At 39.4% G+C, this 21,760-nt stretch overlaps 1 protein-coding gene across 4 annotated transcripts in view; it reads left to right on the top strand.

Annotated features, from left to right (window-relative positions):
- The window catches only part of LRMDA (leucine rich melanocyte differentiation associated), a 973,173-nt gene that overhangs the window by 762,579 nt on the left and 188,834 nt on the right, over window positions 1-21,760 (top strand). For all 4 annotated transcript variants that reach the window (XM_081824061.1, XM_081824062.1, XM_081824060.1 and 1 more), the window contains exon 6: window positions 14,103-14,187. In XM_081824061.1, the coding sequence (XP_081680187.1) occupies window positions 14,103-14,187 (85 nt within the window). The remainder of the gene's footprint in view (window positions 1-14,102; window positions 14,188-21,760) is intronic.

The following is a 21,760-nucleotide window of genomic DNA, read 5'->3' as shown; positions in this document are numbered from 1 at the left end:
TGTAAGTACAGTGAGGTCACTTTTTCTCCACATCAGAGACCCTAGAACTGCTGTCTCTTCCCTCCCTTCCCCACCGCCACCCCTCCTCCCTGCCCAGGGATGGAACGAGGCCACAAGGAGAACACCCGCTTGGCCCCCATTCTCTTCCCTCCATGGCCTCTCTCCACAGCTGTGTCTGAATCCACAAATGACTTTGTTCCAATTAAGACATACGAAGAAAAAATATAATTTCTAAGTCGCTTGACCTCATGATATATACGCTGGGAAAATAAGTGTGCAGCTTTCCTACCCATCCCAGGCTCTGCAGTCAAACAAATCAATTCAGCCTTCAGAGAAGCATCCATTGCCTTGTGATGATGTTTGTGTAAAGTCTTGGGGTCTTTGATCAAAGAATGGCATTTCAGGCCAGGCCCTAATCCTCACTGCCTTAAGGTGTTTAAATGAGTTAAAAAAAAGTTGATAACAGCTGGGACTTAAATTTGCCTTTGCCCAGCTTTTGTTTTGAAAGGGCTTCTATTATCCGTGGCTTCCCTTTTCGAAGCAAAGATGGATCTTTGGGTAAACCAGAAAGGGAAAGAGGATATGAGAGGAAATGGGCGGAGACTCTGAATTAATCTTCTGAGGAGGAATGTTTGATCAGCGGGGAGGAGAGGATGGAAACCTCTGATGCTGACAGCAGGCACCTTTCTGACGAGGGTGTGATTGGCACCTTTGAAGCTTCAGTCAGGAGCCAGTGTCCAGTGGGTCGGGGCTTCCTCTGTCTGTGGGTGGTGGTGTTAATAATGTGGCAACTGGAAGGGTTAATTGCAGACAAGCAGCAGGATTACCACGAGGCCTCCTCAGCTCTAAAAGGAACAGTTCGAGGAAAGCCTCTGATCTGTCAGCCTTAGAGGAAATTAGTGGGAGCAGACTTGAGCAGGCTTAAAAAAAAAAAGGCATTTAGGATATTAAAGCGAAATGTGAAGAGGATATTGAAATGGGGCAAAAGGGATAGGAGCACTGATTTCTAAAAGCAGTGTGCCCCTCTTCCTACCAGGAATTTCCGTGGTTTGTTCAGCTTTCACGGATGCCTTCTTTTGATGGTCCAGCAGCGTGATTTTACTTGCACTGCAACAGGTTAGGGAAGGGTTACACCACGTAAGCGGTTGCCCCCAAGTTCCTGTGCAAAACTTGTATGCTCTCCACCACCTGGCGGTTTCAGAATCTCCTGACACTGAGGCTCCCGGGATAATTTTAAAACAAGTCAGAGCATTACTGACACCCTATCTGCATTAGCTATCTATTGTATATTTTACTTCTTACCCTTCTGGTTCAAGTCGGGATGTTGCCAATAAATCCTGTGTTACCATTAAAGAGGCCATTCATCATGCTTCCTAATGTGATTAATCAAGATACACCACAGTACCCTTAAAATGAGATCATTTTGATAAATCATGTATGACATGAAAAGACTTTATTCCTTTTAAGTGCAATTTAGACTGTAATTTTTTTCCTCATTTATGATTCATGGGAGAAACATGGATAAAATTCCCTTGCACAGTTACACCTTATCTACAGCAATAACTCAAAACTGCTTTTAGATGAAAATTCAGGGTCTTATTCACCAAAGCTGAATGCCAGCTCATTATTTTCTGGCGTTCAGTAGTCCAAAAATAATGTCCGCACATTAAGCGGCATTCTCAAAAAGTTGGAATTGGCCAGGCACCAGGCCCATCAATTACACTCCATCATCCTTAATAAGGAAGAAATATCAGATGTCTTCTTGGAGTTTTTCTGAATCAGTAATGCTCAGCCTTCACCTTCCCAATTTGGAATGATTTGGAAACAAAAATGGTATTAACAAAAAAGTATGGGACCTTCAGCTGCTCTGCATCTCCTGTTCCGTAAAGCTCAGAGGAGGTCTTTTTTTTTTTCTTTTTATCCCCCTCCCACAGAGTTCAGGCTTTCTTTTCCATTCCCCTTTCCTTGTTTCATAAATGAGACTACCATTTTGTTCAGTCTGAGTTCTGTTTGTCTGAGCTGCTGTGTGATGCGGGCTTTCCCTTGCCACTGCCACGGTAATTTGGGAAGCGATAGTCATAACCTCCAGTAGAAAAATAATTTGAGAATGTGCCTTCTGGTGAGATCCATCAAGTGTAAGGTCACATTTTTGGTTAAAAGGCAGACACTGATGCTATTCATTAAACTGAAAAATGGCTTGTTTTCCCCTAATATTGAAATAAACCTTGGATGAATGTTAAGTCATGCTGGCATGCACTTAGATAGAAAGCAAAAGGAAACACAGATATATTTAGTTTGGACACGGAAAGTCAACACTTTTAGGTCTTGCTTGAAACAGGGAATCAGGAAGATTGGCTGACACAAATATGAACAATTAGAAGTTCATTTGCCTCTTTCAGAGGATGAGAGCAGTTAAAGAAGGATTTGGAGTCTTAAGAATTACAGACTCACTTTGTGTTTTGTCAAACACGGTTACCTGTGAATAAGGACTCGATCAACAGGTAATTTATTTTGCTGCTCTTCTTAGGGATTTATGTCAGGGAGTGGATCAAATCCCTGTATTTGACTTTGTGTTTAACCCAAGAACGCACATATCCCATTCATATCCACGTAATGTAACAAATGCATCAAAGCTCAAGTTTATCTGGTATGTCACATTCATGCCAATGTTCTCTGTACCTCAGTCAGACAGACACCAACAGCAAATAAAGATTCCTTGTGTATTACTCACATTTAAATGAAATTTCCCATGCTTTTATTTTTTCTGATATAAAGAATGAATTAAAATATAAGGCCATTAAGGCTGTACTTGCCTTGTTTAGGTTTCCGTTTCACATTTATGACTTTCTATTTTTGCTAAAAAGATTTGTAAATTTAAAAAATATGCATGTATCTCATTAAAAAAGTTTCCTCATTCTAGCAACACTCAGCAAATCTCCAAAGAACGCAAGTTTAGAACATAAATATTTTAAGGCCCCATAAAATTGGCAGTGAATATTTTTTTTCCCTCTAAGACCATGTTCATTTCATTCCAATTTACTACCACGATTATATTTTCCAAAGCAGCTTTTAATACAATACACAATTATTTCATACGGGGTTGTGTAGGTCACCTCATTAAGCCTGCAAAGATCAGGCCTCTTGTGATCCCCACAAATTTCCTTGCATTTATTCCTAATTAAAATGGCCCTCCTAAAGTGTCTCAAGTTTATCAATACAAATAACAAGCTAAGCAAAATCACCACATTTGGAAAGTCAGCAGGGCAAGGTGACCTGCTCCCCCAAACCTCAAGCAGAGCCAACTGTGGTGTGTCCGCAGCGGTGCTCTGCCACCTGTTGGCTCTGCTCACACATAACAGGATATTGATGTCCCTCACAGCAGTGCGGTCACCCTCTCTGACCCCTGGCCCAGTTCATCACCCCCGAGAGAGAGAAAGAAGGGGGCCGTTGGAGAATTCCAGGCCTCCTGACTTCCCTCATCATTCATTTCCTTGGCCACATGTTTCTTCTACTAATGCTAAAAATTTATGGCCGAGCACATTAAGGGCAGTACAAGTCCTTCCCTTCTTCTGGATTATTTCAGAGTTTCCTGTCGTAAGGAAATCCAAGACAACGTGTCCTCAGTGGATTGTATGTGACAGTGCCTGTTTCTATCTCAGGAATCTGAGGCATGATGGATAAACTGTCAGTTTTGAAGGATGATGTTTTCTCCATATTTCCATTATGAACTGGGCTGTCATCTCCTAATAAATTTCTTGCATTGGTATCAATTTATTTTTACAAGCAGAGGGTCTGATGTATTTGGGAAAGGCACTGACAGCAGATCTGGCCTTGCTTGACAGAGCTGGCTCCACCTTATTTTGGAAAACTACTTTGGTTCCAAGGACAGGACTTGACCCACAGCCCTCGAGAATAAAAATCTCTGTGAGAGGAAGAGAGACACATGAGGCAAGTTCCTTCTTTTAAGCCAAAATAAATCAAGCCTGTAGGACTACGATGACATAATATTATTTCTAAGATAACCCTACAAACGCAGATGAGAAATGCCGTATGTAGCTATTTACTAACGCTGGTTTAGACCATCACAATAATGCAGCGAATCTGTGGATGAACCCAGATTATAACAAGGCTATAAAGATCTCACTATTTTTGCCCTCAAAAGGGATCTCAGTAGTACTTTTCTGCTTGACAAGTGGGTGTAGAGTCTACTCACGTAATAAGTAACGATGAGCATATCCCTGACGTAGTTACGATGAAGGGCCCGAGAGGTCATGAAACGTTAGTCCTACCTCTCAAGAAACTTAAATCTACTTGAAGAGGTAAGCTATACAAAATTACAGGCCATACAAAATTAGAATGAAGTAAAAATTAATCATAGCTAATATTCTTTGTCTCTTACCTTTATTGAGAAGAGAGGCCATAAAAGCTCAGAATGGTTAAGACAGTGGCCACTGGAGGCAAGCTGCCTGGATTTGTGTCCCCCTTGCCACATACCAGTAGCCCAAGAAACTAAGTGAGACCTTGGTCAAGTTCCTCAGTTTTTCTGGGCCTTAGTTTTCCTCATCTGTAACAAAGGAGTAGAGGTTATACCCGCCTCATGGGAATGTTGTGAAGATTGAATAAATTAATACGTGGAAAGTGTTTAGCATAGTCCCAGATACAAAGTAAGCACTGATATGTGTTAGCAATTTTTAACTATCATCGTTATCCTCGTCATAATAACATGACTGTTGTTATTACCATTTTATAGTCAAAGAAAGTGGCTTAAAGAGTTTACGTAAATCGCCCAAGGTCGTACAGCTGGATGGAGCCTGGCTCTAAATCTTGGTCAGCAAGGCATCTGAGCATAGAAAACAGAGAAGTAGAAGATATCCAAGTAGTAAATAAGTCAAGGACAGAATCCTTGAAGCTTAATTAGCTTTTTTCTTACTATCCTTTCCATTCCTAGGCCGTAAAATAACCCCTTTCTACATAGCCCCAAACGTACTGTAGATGTTACTTAATAAGGGTTATATGTAGTGGTGTGCTGGTAAAAGTTAAACAACCAGATCTCTGGGGGAAAAAAAAAAAGGATGAATGTTTATTGTAATTTTCATATATATAAAGGATGAGTAACATGCAATTTACAAATAAAAATTATATGATGCCTTTTGTTATAAATTCCATGCAGCCAGTTAATTCTCACAGAATATTTTTGATTATTTTGGCCAAACTCTCATGTCCATAGCCAATCTAAGGTTGTCGTAGATGAACCAGTGTAGTCCTGATATGAAATATCAACTATTTTCCCTTCTTACTGAACAGGTCAGGACTTCCCTCATTTGTCAATGACCTGAGCAATGTCTTTACTGAACTGGATAACAGGGTTTGAATATTAGAAGAATATTTCCTCACATTTTTATGCTATTCACATTGTATTGATGAAAGGCACAACATATTTTTAATCTGCATCATTAACATTTTTTTTTATCACTTTCTTAAGTTTAGGAAATCAGTAAAATAGTAAGTCAATCCCCAATTTGTAGCATTTGGCAACTTCTGCTGTCAATACTCCCACCATGGCAGTGTCAGGCTACCAAAGCAACATCACTGAACAGGTGGAAAGAGATGTGAAGTAAAGCATCATTATATAGGATTTCCACTATAGAGTTGTAATAGACACAAATAACGTAAAGAGCATAAATAACAGTAAAATTCTGTAAAGTAGAAAGTGATGAGTTGTGGTATATATTACCTTTTCATATAATTTATCCAATTACAAGTGTATGTAATTCAATTTTAAATAAAGCCTGTGTTAACACAAGATTCCTGAAAATTTAACCATTATGAGCTGGTACAGGTTGACTCCAGACCCACTGGTTGTGTTAACCCTAAATGGCCAAGGAGATCTGAAACACTCCTGTGTCTACATTACATAGCCAATTAGTTATTAATAAATAACTTAATGGTTTTATTTATATGCCAGGCCACATAATATGTTACATATTAACATGGATTGAATCATCTGTCACTACAAATATATATTATCTGCCTTAGTGTATATATACTAAGTCCAGGAAGGTTGTCTTTTTCAGATACCTTCAAGCCTCATGTTCATTGCACAGTTTTGGGATTCAGACTATGGAATCAAGCAGTGTTGGTCAGAATTCCAAATTGCCCACATAATAGCTGGGTACTCTTGGGCAAGTTATATAATCTTCCTAAATTTCAGTTGCCTTATCTATAAAATGGTAATAATAATGGTACTTATATCTTAAGGTTGTTGAGATAGTTAAATGAAACTCCGTGTATAAGATGCCTGCATATAATTAGTGCTCAAGGAATGGGATACACACAATTATTTTTTTTTTAAGATTTTATTTATTTATCTGACAGAGAGAGACACAGCGAGAGCAGGAACACAAGCAGGGGCAGTGGGAGAGGGAGAAGCAGGCTTCCCGCTGAGCAGGGAGCCCGACGCGGGGCTCGATCCCAGGACCCTGGGATCATGACCTGAGCTGAAGGCAAACACTTAACAACTGAGCCACCCAGGCGCCCTGGGACACACACAATTATACATACACCCTTTACTTGCAAATTATAATGTATCTTAGATTCTGATTATGTTCTATGTTTGAGCATATGACAAAAACTAAGTTTTTAGCAAGGATTAATAATTAGAGGCAAAATACTGTGTTTCATCATATTTCTGTGGACAAAGGTGATTATTTTATAGACAGGATATTCTGCTTTTAAAATTACCCATACTTTTTTTAGTAAATTTTCTCTCATTTGATGGTTCAAGAAGTTCCTGTCTTAGGGGCTGTAAGGCATTCACTCTCAGGTTGGGTCTTGACCCGTGTGCTCTTGAAGTCTATATTCTTACCAGAAAGGACCAGATAGGGCCCTGCTGTGGTATGGGGCAAAGGTAAGTGATGGTCAGGAGAAGAGTATCATAAAAAATCTTGGGGCCCCCAGTGAAGACAGAGGGTGGCATTGGGGAAACAACTGGGCTGTGGGGGCTTTAGCCTTCTGACTTGGTTCTTAATCACACTGTGGACTTTAGAACTGTATAACCTTGGACATGTTACTTATTCTACCTCTCTGTTTTCTTATTTCTCAAATGAGGGTTATAATTGGACTTACCTCATACACTGGAAAACCATTAGCACTTAGGATGCATTCAGGAAATATTAGCTCCTGTGCCACACTTTGCCTCCTCTCTTTCCAATCCCCTTCTCTTCCCTCCTTACCTCCAATTATTCGTCCCTCTTTGTCCATCTCGCCTCACTCCAATGGGAGAGGTTGGAAAGATACTTGATGGAAAAATCCATTGTTTTATATCAGCCCTGATATATAAGTAGGATTTTAAATATTTAAATTTTAAATATTTTAAATTGCAAGAAGCAATGACATAATTAAATAAGTTGAAAAATCAAATCACTCTAAATCACATTAACAGAAATCATTTTTTAAAGATTTTATTTATTTTAGAGAGAGAACAAATGTGGGCGTATGGGGGAGGAGGGGTGGGCAGAGGGCGGGGGAGAAGGAAAGGGAGAGAATCCCAAGCAGACTTTGTGCAGAGCCCCGACATGGGGCTCCATGTGGGCCTGGATCTCACAACCCTGAGATCACGACCCTGAGATCATGACCTGAGCTGAAAGCAAGAGTCAGATGCTTAAACCCATTGAGCCACCCAGGTTCCCCAACAAAAATCTTTAATCTTTGCCTGTTAGCTTTTACCTATTGTAAATCTTATACTGTTAAAAATCACAGCATATGTACTATTTTAATATTTACTATGTTTACTTAATATTATATAATAAAAGTCTTGGCATATTTCTCCCTCTTTTATATTATAGTTTTATTTGCTTGCCATAAGAAATCATGATTATTTCCATAATGCCCAATATTTAGATTTTTATTTTTCCTTCTGCTATATTAGTGGGTGCTAAAAATATTTTGGAAGTCACTGTTCTAGATGATTTGTAAGGTCTTTTACATCTCCTACATTCTATGATTTCATTATTTATGTAATAGCCCACAAAATGCCCAAGCCCCATAGTCCTTCCTTCCTTTTTTCTGTTCCTGGTTCTTTTTTCCTTTTTTTTTTTTTTTTCTTCCCTCCCTTCTTCCCTCCTTCCACAAATATTCCTAAACTATAACTCTGGGCCTGATGCCATTTTAGCCACTGGCAGAACTGGACCCCTTTATACCAGATAGAAGCAATGGGAAACTCCAGGCTGTTGCCTTCAAGGAGCTTCCTTATTTCAGAGAAGTCTTTGACACCCTATCCTTCTCTGACTGACTTATAGCCTGAACCAGGCTTCAGCTTCCTTATTCAGCTGAATGCTGTGCTCTTGCCCAGACTCTGCCTTTTGCTCCTTTGGGATATTTCTTAGTCTCTTGGTTATTGACTCAGCCTCACCCCTACCTTACCATTTTTTGTTCCCTCCCAATTTCTTGACTTCTGGCTCTGACAATATATGGCGATTTCTTCTCCCGAGCCTGTCTGTCATTCCCAACCCAATATCTCTGTCGTGAAGGCTTTCTGTCTTGCTTCACACTGAAAGGCATGGTGCCTTCACCTGGGAGCAGGTTAGGAGTCTCCTTCTTCAGGTGGGTTCTTTGGCTTCTAATTTAATCTTTCAGGTGATGGCAAGTTTTTACCTCTGATTCTGGCAACGTGGCTCACACTTTTGTTGTGTTGAATTATAATCATTGTATAGCCAGTTTTATCTTTGACATTAAAATGTTTTATTCATTCAGTCACCATGCACTAACTTCTTTCTATATTTCTGGCAGCATGTTAGGTACCAGGGTTAATAGTATTGTTAATCTTGGAAAGCTAATATAGTTAATCTTGAAAACTTTCTCTTAGTATGAATAAGAAACAAGCAAGGACATAATCACTGTTCCATGTGTTCATGTGTCATAATAGAGGTCAGGGACAAATTTCTGTAATAATACAGAGTATGGGGGTCATGCTACCAGTCGGTGACTCTTAATAACCAGTATTAATCATGGTTATCTTTTTTTTTTTTTTTTTGATGAGTCAGGAATGCAACCAAAACCTTCATTTTATTTTTCTTGGTATTCTCAGCACAGGGTTTGGCATATAGTAGGTGGTTATTAAATACTTGATAACTAACTGAGTGATGCTTTTTCTTATAAAAGAAAATAAATGTTTTTAGAAGAGTCAGCTTTATACCACAGTTTCAGGGAATGAATTGTGATGAAAAGTGAAGATTGCTTTTACTTGAAGGAGGCTGACAAATTTCCCAGACCCAGGATCACTTTATACTGTGTATGATTTAAGGGTGAGTGAGCATGCCAAAGCACTCCACTTGAGCTGAGTAATGGGGAATGAGTTGTAGAGATGTGGTCTTAGATGGTATTTTGTGAAAAATAGTAGGAGATTTATGGCTATTAAACAACTTTGTCCCTTCTTGTTTTGAAGCCTGCCAAATCGCTCCTCCTGTGGTCTGTATCATATTCCTTCAGGGCATCCATGATGTTCAGAAATATCCATTGGAATGCAGGTTTCCATGGAATGCACCCAATGGGAAGGGACTTGAATTTTACATACTCATCTGAAGACATTTGTTTTCTGCAACCACTGAGTGAAATTCTCACTTTGCAAGTCTCTTACGGAGTGTGCTATACTCCCATTGACTCTTTTCCAATGAGATTGCCAAGGTTCTCCTTCCTTCCTGCATTAATGGAAATTGCAGTGTACGGTATATTAGTGACTATTATCATTATTGATGTGAGTTTAAAAAATTAGCAGCAGCTCTCCAATTGTGAGTAGGGAAAGAGGATAGAAACCTTCAGTATGCTTTGACAAATCTTAGGCAGAAGGACTTACCAGGCTGGCATGATCATTTCAAGCCTTGGTGTGAAGTGGGTACATATTTACTATTATTTAACAGCTTCTTCCAATCTATTGTCACACTTGGCAGCTTTAGAAAAAACAGAAATGGGATATTTCATTGCAAAAAAGCCAACCATCAATGGCCTTAATCCATGTTGTGCGAGTATTGGGAAGCTGTTAGAAGAAATTTCCTCTCATTATGGGTTCATATCAATATAGGATGGTATGGATCAGAGAGGACACAGAAACCTTGTTGTTTTGTTTTTTTTTTCAATTTTTTTGTTTAATTTTGAGAAATTTAAAAAATGTAGAAAAGTTGAAACATAATGAACACATGTAATTACTTTGCCACTGGCAAGGGACAGAATTTATATTTTCTAATATTTTGATATATTTGTTTCTAAGCCTTGTCTTTAAATAAAATAAATAAATCTTATATACATATAATCGAAGCTCCTCCCACTCTGTTAACCCCAGTCCTATTACTCTGCCTTCTGGCAGAGAAAACCATTTCCATGAATTTAGTGTTTAACTTGTATAATTTGTAGATGTTTCCATACAAACATGATGTCAAAGAACTACATATATATAAATATACCATATTTATCATTTTGCAACTTGTATTTTCACTGTGTTAAAATTTTAGACCTATTCAAGTTGAGATACCTAGATCAGGTTTATTACTCTTAAATGCTAAATATTATTCTGTCATATGAATATACAAATTTTATTTATCCATTTTCCTCATTGACAGGCATTTGAACTACTTCCAATTTGTTCTGTTCTAAATAATCATGCAATAAACACTGTTTTATGTTCCACTTTATAGACCTGAGTGAAATTTTCCGTAGTGTATACATTTGAAATGGAGTTGCTGTACTAATTTTCAATTTTACTAGATATTGCTAAATTACTCTCCAAAGTAATTGAACCAGGGTCCATTCCCAATGGCAAGGGACGAGAGGATAAAAGTTCTTTCCCTTTAATCTCCTTGGCACTTGTTGTAAGACTTGAAAGTTTGCCAATATGGCGAGTGGAAAAATTTTGTCTTGTTTTAATATGCATTGCTCTTCAGACTAGTGAATTTGACCATCTTCTCTTTCATTCATTGACCACTCAGGTTTTCTCTCCTTTGAATTGCCTGATGTTTCCATTGTCCATTTTTCTATTGTATTTTTTTTTAAGATTTTATTTATTTATTTGAGAGAGAGAATGAGATAGAGAGCATGAGAGGGAGGAGGGTCAGAGAGAGAGGCAGACTCCCTGCCGAGCAGGGAGCCCGATGCGGGACTCGATCCCGGGACTCCAGGATCATGACCTGAGCCGAAGGCAGTCGCTTAACCAACTGAGCCACCCAGGCGCCCTTTCTCTTGTATTTTTAATTATTTAGGGACATATGTATTCTGGATGCTAATATTTTATTGTAGATGTTACAAATATCTTCGGACAGGAGTGATATCTTTTTTTTTTAAAGATTTTATTTATTTATTTGACAGAGATAGAGAGAGATCACAAGTGGGAGCGGGGGGAGAGGGAGAGGGAGAAGCAGGCTCCCAGCTGAGCAGGGAGCCTGATGCAGGACTGGAGCCCAGGACCCTGGGATCATGACCTGAGCCAAAGGCAGATGCTTAACTGACTGAGCCACCGAGGCACCCTGGGACAGGAGTGATTTCAAAAGTAAAATGTAAAAGTACAATTCTCTGCCATAGGTAGTTAGGAAATTTGGCAAGGACTCAAAGATCTGAGAAGATTTGTGGTTCTGAAGATTCAGATTTACCCAAATTTCCCTATTCCCATTTTAGGGAATATCTTCTTAATTCAGGTAAAAGGAAACATTATTTAAGTTTTTCCACTTACATTTCTACCATCTCATACTCAATACACTGTGGGTATGTTGCTTCAGTTTCAGGAGAAGTTCTTTATTTTGCTGCACCCGCACTGTTGTATAAGTATCACTGCTAACCGATTGCGCCATTGGAGCTCCAAGGAAGTGCTTTATTCGGGGGCAGGTAGTGTGCAAGTTGAAGACATTGTCTTGTCCAGTTGTTCCATATGATAATCATGCTTTTCTTAATTGTGCCTGCAAGCATAATATTCAGAGAACAAATTGAAAAGATCACATGGACTTCATTTTGATAAGAGCCAAGTCAAAGAACTGGTAGTTAGAATCTTAATTTGTAGTAGTTTCCCTAAACATCCAGCCATAGATGTTCCACTGAAAGGCACCATTTGCAAAATTGTTCTTTTCCTGGATTTGTTTTCATGACTCGAGTTTATAAATGGACACTGAGCAGAAAAGTAATTAGACGTTAGGCATAGTTCGATGACTGCAAAATAGAACTCGAGCCATACCAGTTTTGCTTTGACTACACCTGGAAATAAAGGTAAATAGCTATTTTACTCTTGGTTATAAAGCTCTAATGTTTTGCCCAGTCAGAGGTATTTGCTGAAAGGTAGTTTCTTCCAGTAATTTTAGGAAAAGCTGTCATCAAATTGTCAACAGCCCAAATTGAGATTAAATGCAGTAAGAAATATCACAATATAGTAACCTAAAATTCATACTGGAATTGTAGGCCTTTTTAGCATTGAGATGGAATAGAAACATTGACAGAGAAGCTATGGCCTTTTACTAAGGAAGTATGGTAGATCAATGGAAGGATGGCCCCTATTACTTTGCCCCATACATGCTGCCTTAAGCATCGAATAGGTGCCATATTTAGAACACTGTCACTGTGTCTCATTTATCATGTGGGGATTACAGGAGACCCTGACTGCCAAATGGAGGGACATGTGGTGACTCTGGTATTTGAAATTTAATCTAATTTCTGACTCTTTTGTGTTCTTGCAGTATCCTAAATATCTAATGATGTAGTATCTAGCAAATCTTGTCTACTTTTTAAAACATTTTTCTTAGTGACTGAACTTTTATCTTTCTGGACCCAATACCCTTGGATCAAGCTTTAAACACCACATATTTCCCTTGGAGCTGGAGTGAAGTAATGCTACCTGAAATCTGTCTCTACCTTAGGGACAGAGCTTCTGATTCTGCCCCATTCAGAACTCTTTCTGTAAGTCTCCACTGAAAGCCGCTTAATCAAACATCTCAAATGTCAGAAGCGGTGTTTAAAGGGTTTTTCTAGTAAGTGGGTCTAATCTCCTACTTAGTTTTGATTCCTATAATGTAGATAATCTCTTTGGAGAAAAGGCCTGCTCCTAGCAGGGCAAATATATCCCATAGAATGTATTTCCTATTCCAGAAAGAAAAATGTAGCATTAATGAAATTTACTTTTTCTTGAAGCTTGGAAAGGTTGTAAGCTTAGGATTTTGATCCTAGCAGATGTTCTTTTTGGGATATTAAAAAAAAAAAGTAGTATTTGATTCAGAAGTCTCAGTAAGAATTGCAGTGGTGATGCTTTTTGCTATAAGCAGCCACCCTCTGAATGTGACAGACCGGTCATTGGTTCTGAGGGACAGCTGACCCAACAGCTGTAGTCCTCTGTTCCTGGCCTCATCCCCATGGTTGTAGAGCTAGAGAGAAAGAAAGATAGCACCACTTACACATACGGGTCACACTATATACAGTTTGATGGTTAAAGAGCTGTTTGTGTACAATAAAAATTCATCTTCAAGATACATTTCATATCATTTTCTTTTAGGTCTTGGAATGGCAAAATTTCATTGATGACCATTATATCCCAAATTTCAGATGAGTTTTTCAGTGTTATTGTTAAACTTAGCCAGAACCCCAACTGCAAAGTGTGCAATGGTTTATATCCTTCAGTACGGTCACTTCCTGCTGCTGAGCCCTCAGCTTCTGTGTGTCTCAATGCCACAGGGCCCACACAAACCAGCCCCGTTTTTCCCCATCCATCCTGGGGCAAAGCTCAGCGTCCTCACTGGTTTCCAGAGAAATCTCATAGTGAACATTTAATCTGTGGGAAGTACTGGAAGAAGGCCTGTGACAGAAATCTAACTCTCTATCATTTCTGGCCTTCACCCTCTCTCCCTTCTTCTTCCTCCTCCTTTCAGTTCAGGAAATAAACAGCCTATACCGAGGCTCCTCAAAGCTTTTTATGCTACCCTACACTCACCAGAACATTATCTCAGCACAGACAACCCTCGCTTCCTAAGACTCTTGGTTGATAATATTTCTTCCAGGCCCAGATCCCTAGGAGGCATGTTTGGTAAATGAAGGTATTTAGTGTTTGGTGTTACTTCATGTTGACATTTTCTTTTATTACACAGGCTTCCAGTGACCGCATCACGGCCTCTCCAGTGCACCACTATACACCCCTGCCTTCTGCTTCCAGGGATCTCACCAATCATCGAGGTAGGATCTCGGCTTTTTATTGCTCTTAGTGGTTGCAGGGAGGGACACTTGGCTGTGCAGAGCTCTGGGCTCATTATTGCTGCCTCGGCTCTTTAGAAGGAACACAGTGCTTTTCAAGTCCTTGATGAGAAAACCATACCTGTCAAACCTAGTGATTTTAACTCATATTAAACAGAATTTAGTGGCGGTCTACTGGGAAGGCAAATAAATCCATGCTATAATATAATTTTGTGATTTGATTTTTTTTTTTTTTTGCTTTAAGTAAAGAGATTATAATACTTAAAAATTACTAAGTAGATCATTACCTGCAGCAAAAGTGATGGAGAGAATTGGGAAACTCACTAATATTTGTAAAAGTATCATTGTTTGGGGAGTGGAGGAGTTGAAATCTGTAATTTCAAAATGAATGAACTCTACATTAAGCTAAAAGGAATTCCAGTTTGCCTAACAACATTGCAGAGAGTTGGTGCACAGTTTTCCTTAAATTATCTGATCCCAAAACATTAATTTGGTTTACCCAGTGTTTCCAAAGCCTTGAATTCCTATTGTCATCTCTGGAGTCTGCATGGAATATAATTTAAAATTGCCTTGTCCCTAAGCTGGTTGCTTAGACCAAGGACTGTATGGTCACCTTTGTTGGAACTGGAGGGACAGGAAGAGGCCCTACAGTATAACTTGTTTACCCCATTTTTTCCTGGTTATGATGATAGCCACGTTTCTTAATTGTGAATCTACCCTCCAATGGTAAGTAAGTACAGTCTTCATTTGAGGGCATTCCATACTTTAAATAGTATTTCCCCAAGCAGGAAATTCCCCTCATACAATTAGGGAACACTGAATAAGTACTGTCCCAGGTCTGTCATCCCAGCTACATTGTAGGCTGGGTGGGTGGCAACGAAGGCTGTAGAGAGGCCCAGAAAGTGGTGAAGTTGGCACTCTGAGAAGACATGTGGGCTCTGGGCAAATGGCCCTCTCTTCTTCTGCAGGAAATGATCAAGATTATAATGCAGGATTCCAGGTATCTGTGACTGGTACCTGTGTTGCCTATTTGATGTCTGGGAACAGTAGAACTTTTCTCCATTTACATATATTTTGGTTCAAGTATGATTCTGTTCATTAAGTGTCAGTTTTGTGAAAATCAACTTTGCTCAAAGGCAGGTAGAACAAATAGCTGCCAACATGCCATATTTTGAGGGGCATGTATAGATCTCCTTCACTGAATGTCCTTATGGAAGTGTCAAACATATTCCTTTAGAGACTTTTTTTTTGAGAGGGGAGGGGAGTTCCCCTAGGTAAATAATAATAGCATATCTAGACAGAATAACAAATTAACTCTAGCATTATATCCTCATGGATTTATTTATTGGTTTCTTATATTTGAATAAAGGTATTTTTAGTCCATAGCCCATTGAGTACTCTACATAGGAACTGAAAGCTCATAGCCCTTAAGCCTACTTGTAAAAGTTGATCTAGCCATGAAATTGAGATTTCACAACAGAAGGACATGATCAGATCAATGATAATCCTCCATAATAGGACAAAGATCATTTGTCACTGTAATGGTAAAGTAAGAAATCTGAACCTTAAAGAAATGGAATTTAAGAATACAAATTTTAAAGGTATATTGAGTAATATTGGGAATATGGAAAAATGCTCAAGGTGTTTAGAGTTAAAACAAGTGCCCTTCAATGACATCAGAGCCCAGCATCAATGGGAACATTGTTGTTGAGAGGACCCAGCAACAGATATCTCAATTTTACTGAGGAATGTGCCTGTAAATTTAATGCTCTGGTTGTTTGATCAATGCTAAGTACCTGGTAGTGAAAAAAGGCAAGTCAGCATCATGAAATGGCAGGTAGGTCTTTGGGCCTGTGGTCATGTGGACATCACTAAAGAGAGAGCCAAAGAATCTCATTAAGGTTGAATTATTATAGGACTGATCCATGTAGGGAAGAGATGACACTGATCTATTTTAGCTTGGCCTGAATCTACGATAACAAGTGGTAAAAGCCCGATTTTTAGGCACCCAGAATGAAACCACTTAATGCCACCTTTTTTTAAAAGACGTATTTATTTATTTTAGAGAGAGAAAGAAAGAGTGCACATAAGTGGGGAGAGGGGCAGAGGGAGAGAATCAACTGCTGAGTGAGGAACCCAATGCAGGCTCCATCTTACGATCCAGGAGATCATGACCTGAGTTGAAACCAAGAGTTGGATGCTCAACTGACTGAGCCACCCAGGCGCCCCAATGCCACCTTGTTTTTTTATATTTAGGTTAAAGAAATTATTATAAAATTTTGATCATATAAATCACCAAACTACTTGGTTATCATTTGTTAATACCTTTATGAAAACTGCTTACAAATGTTTATCCAGAGAGGCTCTTTCACATTGCGAAGGCAAATTACATCAGTTCTTGCCCAAGTGAAATCCTCCATGATGTCTGAAACTTGGTCTAAAAAATCTGAAGTGGAAGTTCTATTTGCAAATAATTTTTGATTCATCCAGTTCCCAATCTCTTTTCATTCCGCATCAACAACTACATAAACTGGTGGGCAGTAGTTCATGTGCAAATTGCTGTTTTTCTATACATGCCATTTTCCCTTTACTTGTCCTTTTATGTTACTTCCAATGTCGAGTATGATAGACCCAAGATTCGTGTCCTAAGGACTATCGATTCAAATGTAAAGGAAATCTGGGCCCAGAATAATTATCAGGAGATGGGGGACTCTATTTTTCCATCTGTAATTTATAGTTAATCCATGCATTGTAGGGATAGTAATCCACAGTACTTTTTGCTTCTTGTATGAATATTTTTCTATATTGATTTTTCCCCTTTCTGAGGTACTTAGAATATTTGTTTCTATCTCCTTAGTGCAATTTTTTATGTTCTGCTTTGTGTGAAAGAGGTTAAGTATATGTAGGTCTTGAACTCTTTATAAATGAAAGCTCCCTGAAGGGAGTACAGATTCTCATCTTTCTTCTCTTGCACATCACTGACTGCTGCTCATCCCTCAGGTATCAACTTAACTATCACAGCTATAAGGAAGACTTTTCTGATCTCACCCCACACATTTATATTGGGTCAGTGTTCATTTTTCAGGCTTTTTTTCCAGTGTTTTCCTGGACAGTCTATAAGCTGTTGGAGGCAATGGAGGAGATTGTATCTATTTGCTCACTACTATACCTGCAATGCCTGGCACAGGGCCTCCTGCTTAATAGGAGTGCGATAAATATTTGTTCAGCAAATGACAAATGGTAGAAACCCAGGGGAAAGTCAGTAATTTAGATATGTGAGATAACTTCATTGTGTCTGAGAAAGGAGACCCATCTTCCTTTGGGAGTAGGTGATAGGGGAAGGAAAGGCCAGCCTTGTGGACCTCAGACCTCAACTCTGTTGCTTTCACAAACCCAAATCATCACAGTCGGGGCCATATGTATTGATTTCATTTTCATACAGCATTTAGCCACTTTGTATAACTTCCAAATAGATAATAATTTTAATGTCATAGTGTCCAAACTGGTGTTTTGATGGTAGGAAGGAAATAGGATGAACTGAAGCAACTAGTGGAATTATTTTACTAGTAACAGAAGCTCTCAAAGAAGGGCCTGGATGCGCCATAAGATGCAGGCTGTGGTATAGATGTGGTTTTAGAATGGTGCACCTGAAATCTCTCTGAGAATTCTTCTCTAGGTCTAAACATGTCCTTGGAGTCTACAGGGGCCATGGGGCTGTGTCAGGAATCCCAGTTATTACCTAGTGGCAGTCTGCTTACTATATTCTCTGTGGGTTGTGGGTATCCACATTAGGAGGAGTGTTGGAGTGTTTGTTGGAGAAATGTTTTTTTAAATATGTTATGTGCATGGACATATACCTGCATATCAGGTATTGCCACTCTATCTGGTAGCTGTTAGAAATGGAATTTGCATTTATATAGGCCACTGTGTCTTTTGGGGAAAACATTTCTATTTAGTGAGCTGACCATATTATCCTCAAGACAACCCTATAAAGGAAGGAGGGTAAATATTATTATTGCCATTTAACAGAGGAAAGCACCAAAAATTGCTGGGGGACACTGAGCCACTCAGTGACAGAGGCAAGGAAGAAAAAGTCCGAGTTCTGTGTCCTTGATTCCCAGGCCACCCCTGACATTTGTCCTTCACACAGGACATGAAGCAAATGCAGGACTGACTGTAGCATTGTGCTAGAGGGAAGAAGAAATTGCAAGCAGAGAAATGGCCTGGAAATGTCCACTGCCAGGGGTGAATTTCTACAGCCTGTGCTAAGTCTGTAGTTAAGTATAGCGTCCTTGCCTCTTCCGTCAAAAGAATTGTCTGTTACTCTCCTTCCATCCCTTCTTTTAAATTAAAAATCTATAAATTCAAGAATAGAGACAGTTTGAAAAACCAAAGAGGTAGATACTATGACATCAGTCTGAATTCAGATAGGGAAAATAGAAGGCCCATTATCACATCATAAAGGGGTTTAATGTAAGGAATGAGAGAGAGGCTGGTCTAGTCAGGGAGGACCCCACCCAGAGTCTCAGTCTTGCAGGGAGGCTGGTGATTCTCGAGAGCTGGCTGAAGTTTCTGCACATCTCAGGAACACCTGGGAATCTACTACTGATGTTGTCTATCTGTAGCGGCCACGTGGACACTGCTTCAAACAAGAGAACTACCGAGGCATTTCCTCTTTCTCTCTGGATTTCCAAGTCGTACTCCAAAGTGTCTCTCTTTGGCTCATTCTAACATAGAACCACGTACCAAGGGACGTCTCAGAAATGCAATTTCCAGTTCCTCCTCTGAGTTGCAGAGAAAACCTTAGAAGAGGCTGGTGGTGATGCAAAGTGATAACAGGCAGTCCCACATGCATACCATGATCCAACATTTCCAGTAGCGATCACACTGAGGGTCCTGTTCCAGTGCATTTGCGTGCACATTTTACAAAGTAATTGCAAGCCCAGTGAGCATCTCTGAATTACTGTTTTTTTCTCTGATGCTTATGGTATGTCATTGTTACCTGGTCGCATTAAGCATCAGCCTTTAGATGTATGAAAAAAAGAATGCAGGAAATTGAGAGGACATCTGTGGAAACTTGCTTGGAGATGGTAGCCATCCTCCTTCCACCCATCCTTGGCAATCTTGCCATTATTTTTGATACAGTTGTTAGGTGCTCATCCTCTTCTCCAGCCAGGGCTTGGTCTATTTGTGTTTGAAATTGATTGCTGGGACTGTCATAGAATGATTTACATAGCAACTCATCATAATTAGTTATCGTTTGCAGTTTCCTTAATGTGAGTTGCATTTTATGCTTAGGAATTGATTTTTTTGTATATCTCCATGAAGCAGCTCAATGTGTGCCATCCAAACAAGAAAAAGGTGGAAAGAAAAACTGCAGGGGTTTTTTATTTTTATTTTTTAAACAGTTTTAGCAAGAGATATCATAAAATACATTTTCACAGAAGCCATAAATACAGAGTGTTTTGCTTCAACTATTTAAATAAGCCAAAGTGAAATGAATAAGAGGAAAATTAATGGATGTGTGTGAAGATGTGGCAATGTAGACAAAGATGTTTGGGATGGGGAGATGTTGCCCAGAAAAACTGCATGCCAGTGAACAGAATACTTTCGGGAGGGCTGAAGATGGGGCTGCTTGATAACCAAACTGCTCATCACAATTTATTTTAGGCTTAAAGGATTTGGCGGCAATCTGTCTCTTTCAGACAACATAAAAAAAATTATTTTCCTGTTTTTTATAGTCGTACCATCTTGCCTTGTCAACCCACAGGGAACATGAAAGCTAAGTAGGTTTGATCGTTATAAACAAAATCTACACAGAATAATAGCACAGACTCAGTGAAAACAGATACATTTATTTAGGTTATCTTATTAGTTCAGCATCAAGGTGTCTTTTTGTCTATTGTTCATTGTTCTCATTGACCATTGAAAAAGATGAAATAAGCAATCCGATGGTTATGGTGACTTTGCCAGGTAGGTCCCACCTGCGATCAGACCCTATGACTAAAGCAGCCTGCTTATTTCTTGCTTTCTGTTTTCCAAAATATTTTGATTATTTTTTTTCAAAGGAGCTAACTATCAGATGATTTCTCAGAAAACATCTCTGAGTCATTGAAGGTTCACAGAAGTATGGCAGATCCAACTCTTCTCCATAGAAAGTGTATTAAAAGCTGTGAAAGGGAGCGAGAGGGAGGGAGAAGAAATAAGACAAAATCACTTTAGCAGTTGGCTAGGATGGCCTCCTTGCTGTTGAGAGGGACATGTTTCTTCTGTGGGTCCTGCTAGATAAGTGCATGGCCTCAGCTCCCCTCTTTAAGACTCTGTGTCGTGATTCTGCCCTGGCTGTGTAGGGAAAGTGTGTTGGTTCCTTGGGCAGAGCTATGATTAGCATTTTCTAATTATGTAAAATGCTTCCTCTGATGACATTTCAACAGAACCCATTACGTTAGTTTTCTTTCCTTCATAATGCTTTTATGGGCTTATAATCTTGGTGGAATTCTCAGATGCTGAGAGATGCTAAAGTTTCCTTTATTTAATCGAGGTGACTAGTGATTTGACAGTAGTGGTTGACAGGTTTATTTTATCTGCGTGGCAGCAGGAGTCTATTTTCAGTGTGTGCGCTCCGTTCCAAAGTAAAAGGACTTTACTAAGTGCTGAATAAATTGTACTTTCTTTTGATTCTAGACCTTGCTGAAATGGTTTAAAAACTCTAGTATGGGTCATCAAATTCATCTCTCTGCTGCTTTGCAGGGTCAATAGCTTCACTCTGTACCGAGCGGGGCTGGGTGGATTGGAATGGAGGATAGTGTAGATTAAAACTTCCGCATATATATAGATAGATGTGCATGTGTGCGCTCACTGTCTGGGAAGGTGGCAGTGATGGAAGAGCAAGCCAAGTGGAATCTGAAGATGGATGAATCTGTTAGACTATTACCAAGACTGGCATGGACTTCGGCCAGGAACTTTAAGCAGCCTCCTTTAAGCATTTGAAATCCATAGGGGTCCATTTCCTATTGTTTTTCTCCAAGGATGATTTTTCATTTGCAGTCTCCATGATTGCTTTATTTCTACTCTTTGGGCAGAATTGTTGTGCACTCGTAGACACAGAGGGGCTACGAATTTGGCTCTTCTGTTTCAGAAGCAAAGCAAGGAGGGAAAAATGGAATCATGCCTTGTACTCCCAACAGGAGCTTTACTTCTGCAGGATAAGAGTTAACCCTTCCCCCAAAAGGCAGTCCAAATAAAAAATGGTGGTGAAAACATGTCCCTCTGTCTTAAAAAATGGAGAGTCTGGGATTGACAGGATTGAAGATTCCAAATGTCCTGAAGTTTTAGAGTCATGGGCTATTTCTTATCCCTTCCACTCCAAGTGAAGAATTGAGACATGGCCAAATATGACTTCTGCAGCAACAAACATTGCTCCGAGCACCTTCATTTAAGGAGTCCTCCAGCATCCCCTGCCTTTACTTAGTATCTGCTGTGTACAAAGTATGTTGTGTTAGGGTTTGTGGAATATTCAGGAAGAGAGAGCATGGTATCTGTCTTCTAAGAATTT

Source organism: Leptonychotes weddellii, chromosome 6, assembly GCF_054177405.1.
Source record: "Leptonychotes weddellii isolate Sample4059 chromosome 6, ASM5417740v2, whole genome shotgun sequence".
Classification (NCBI taxonomy): domain Eukaryota; kingdom Metazoa; phylum Chordata; class Mammalia; order Carnivora; family Phocidae; genus Leptonychotes; species Leptonychotes weddellii.
Note: the sequence above shows the minus strand (reverse complement) of the source record. Positions and strands in the feature narration are given on the sequence as shown.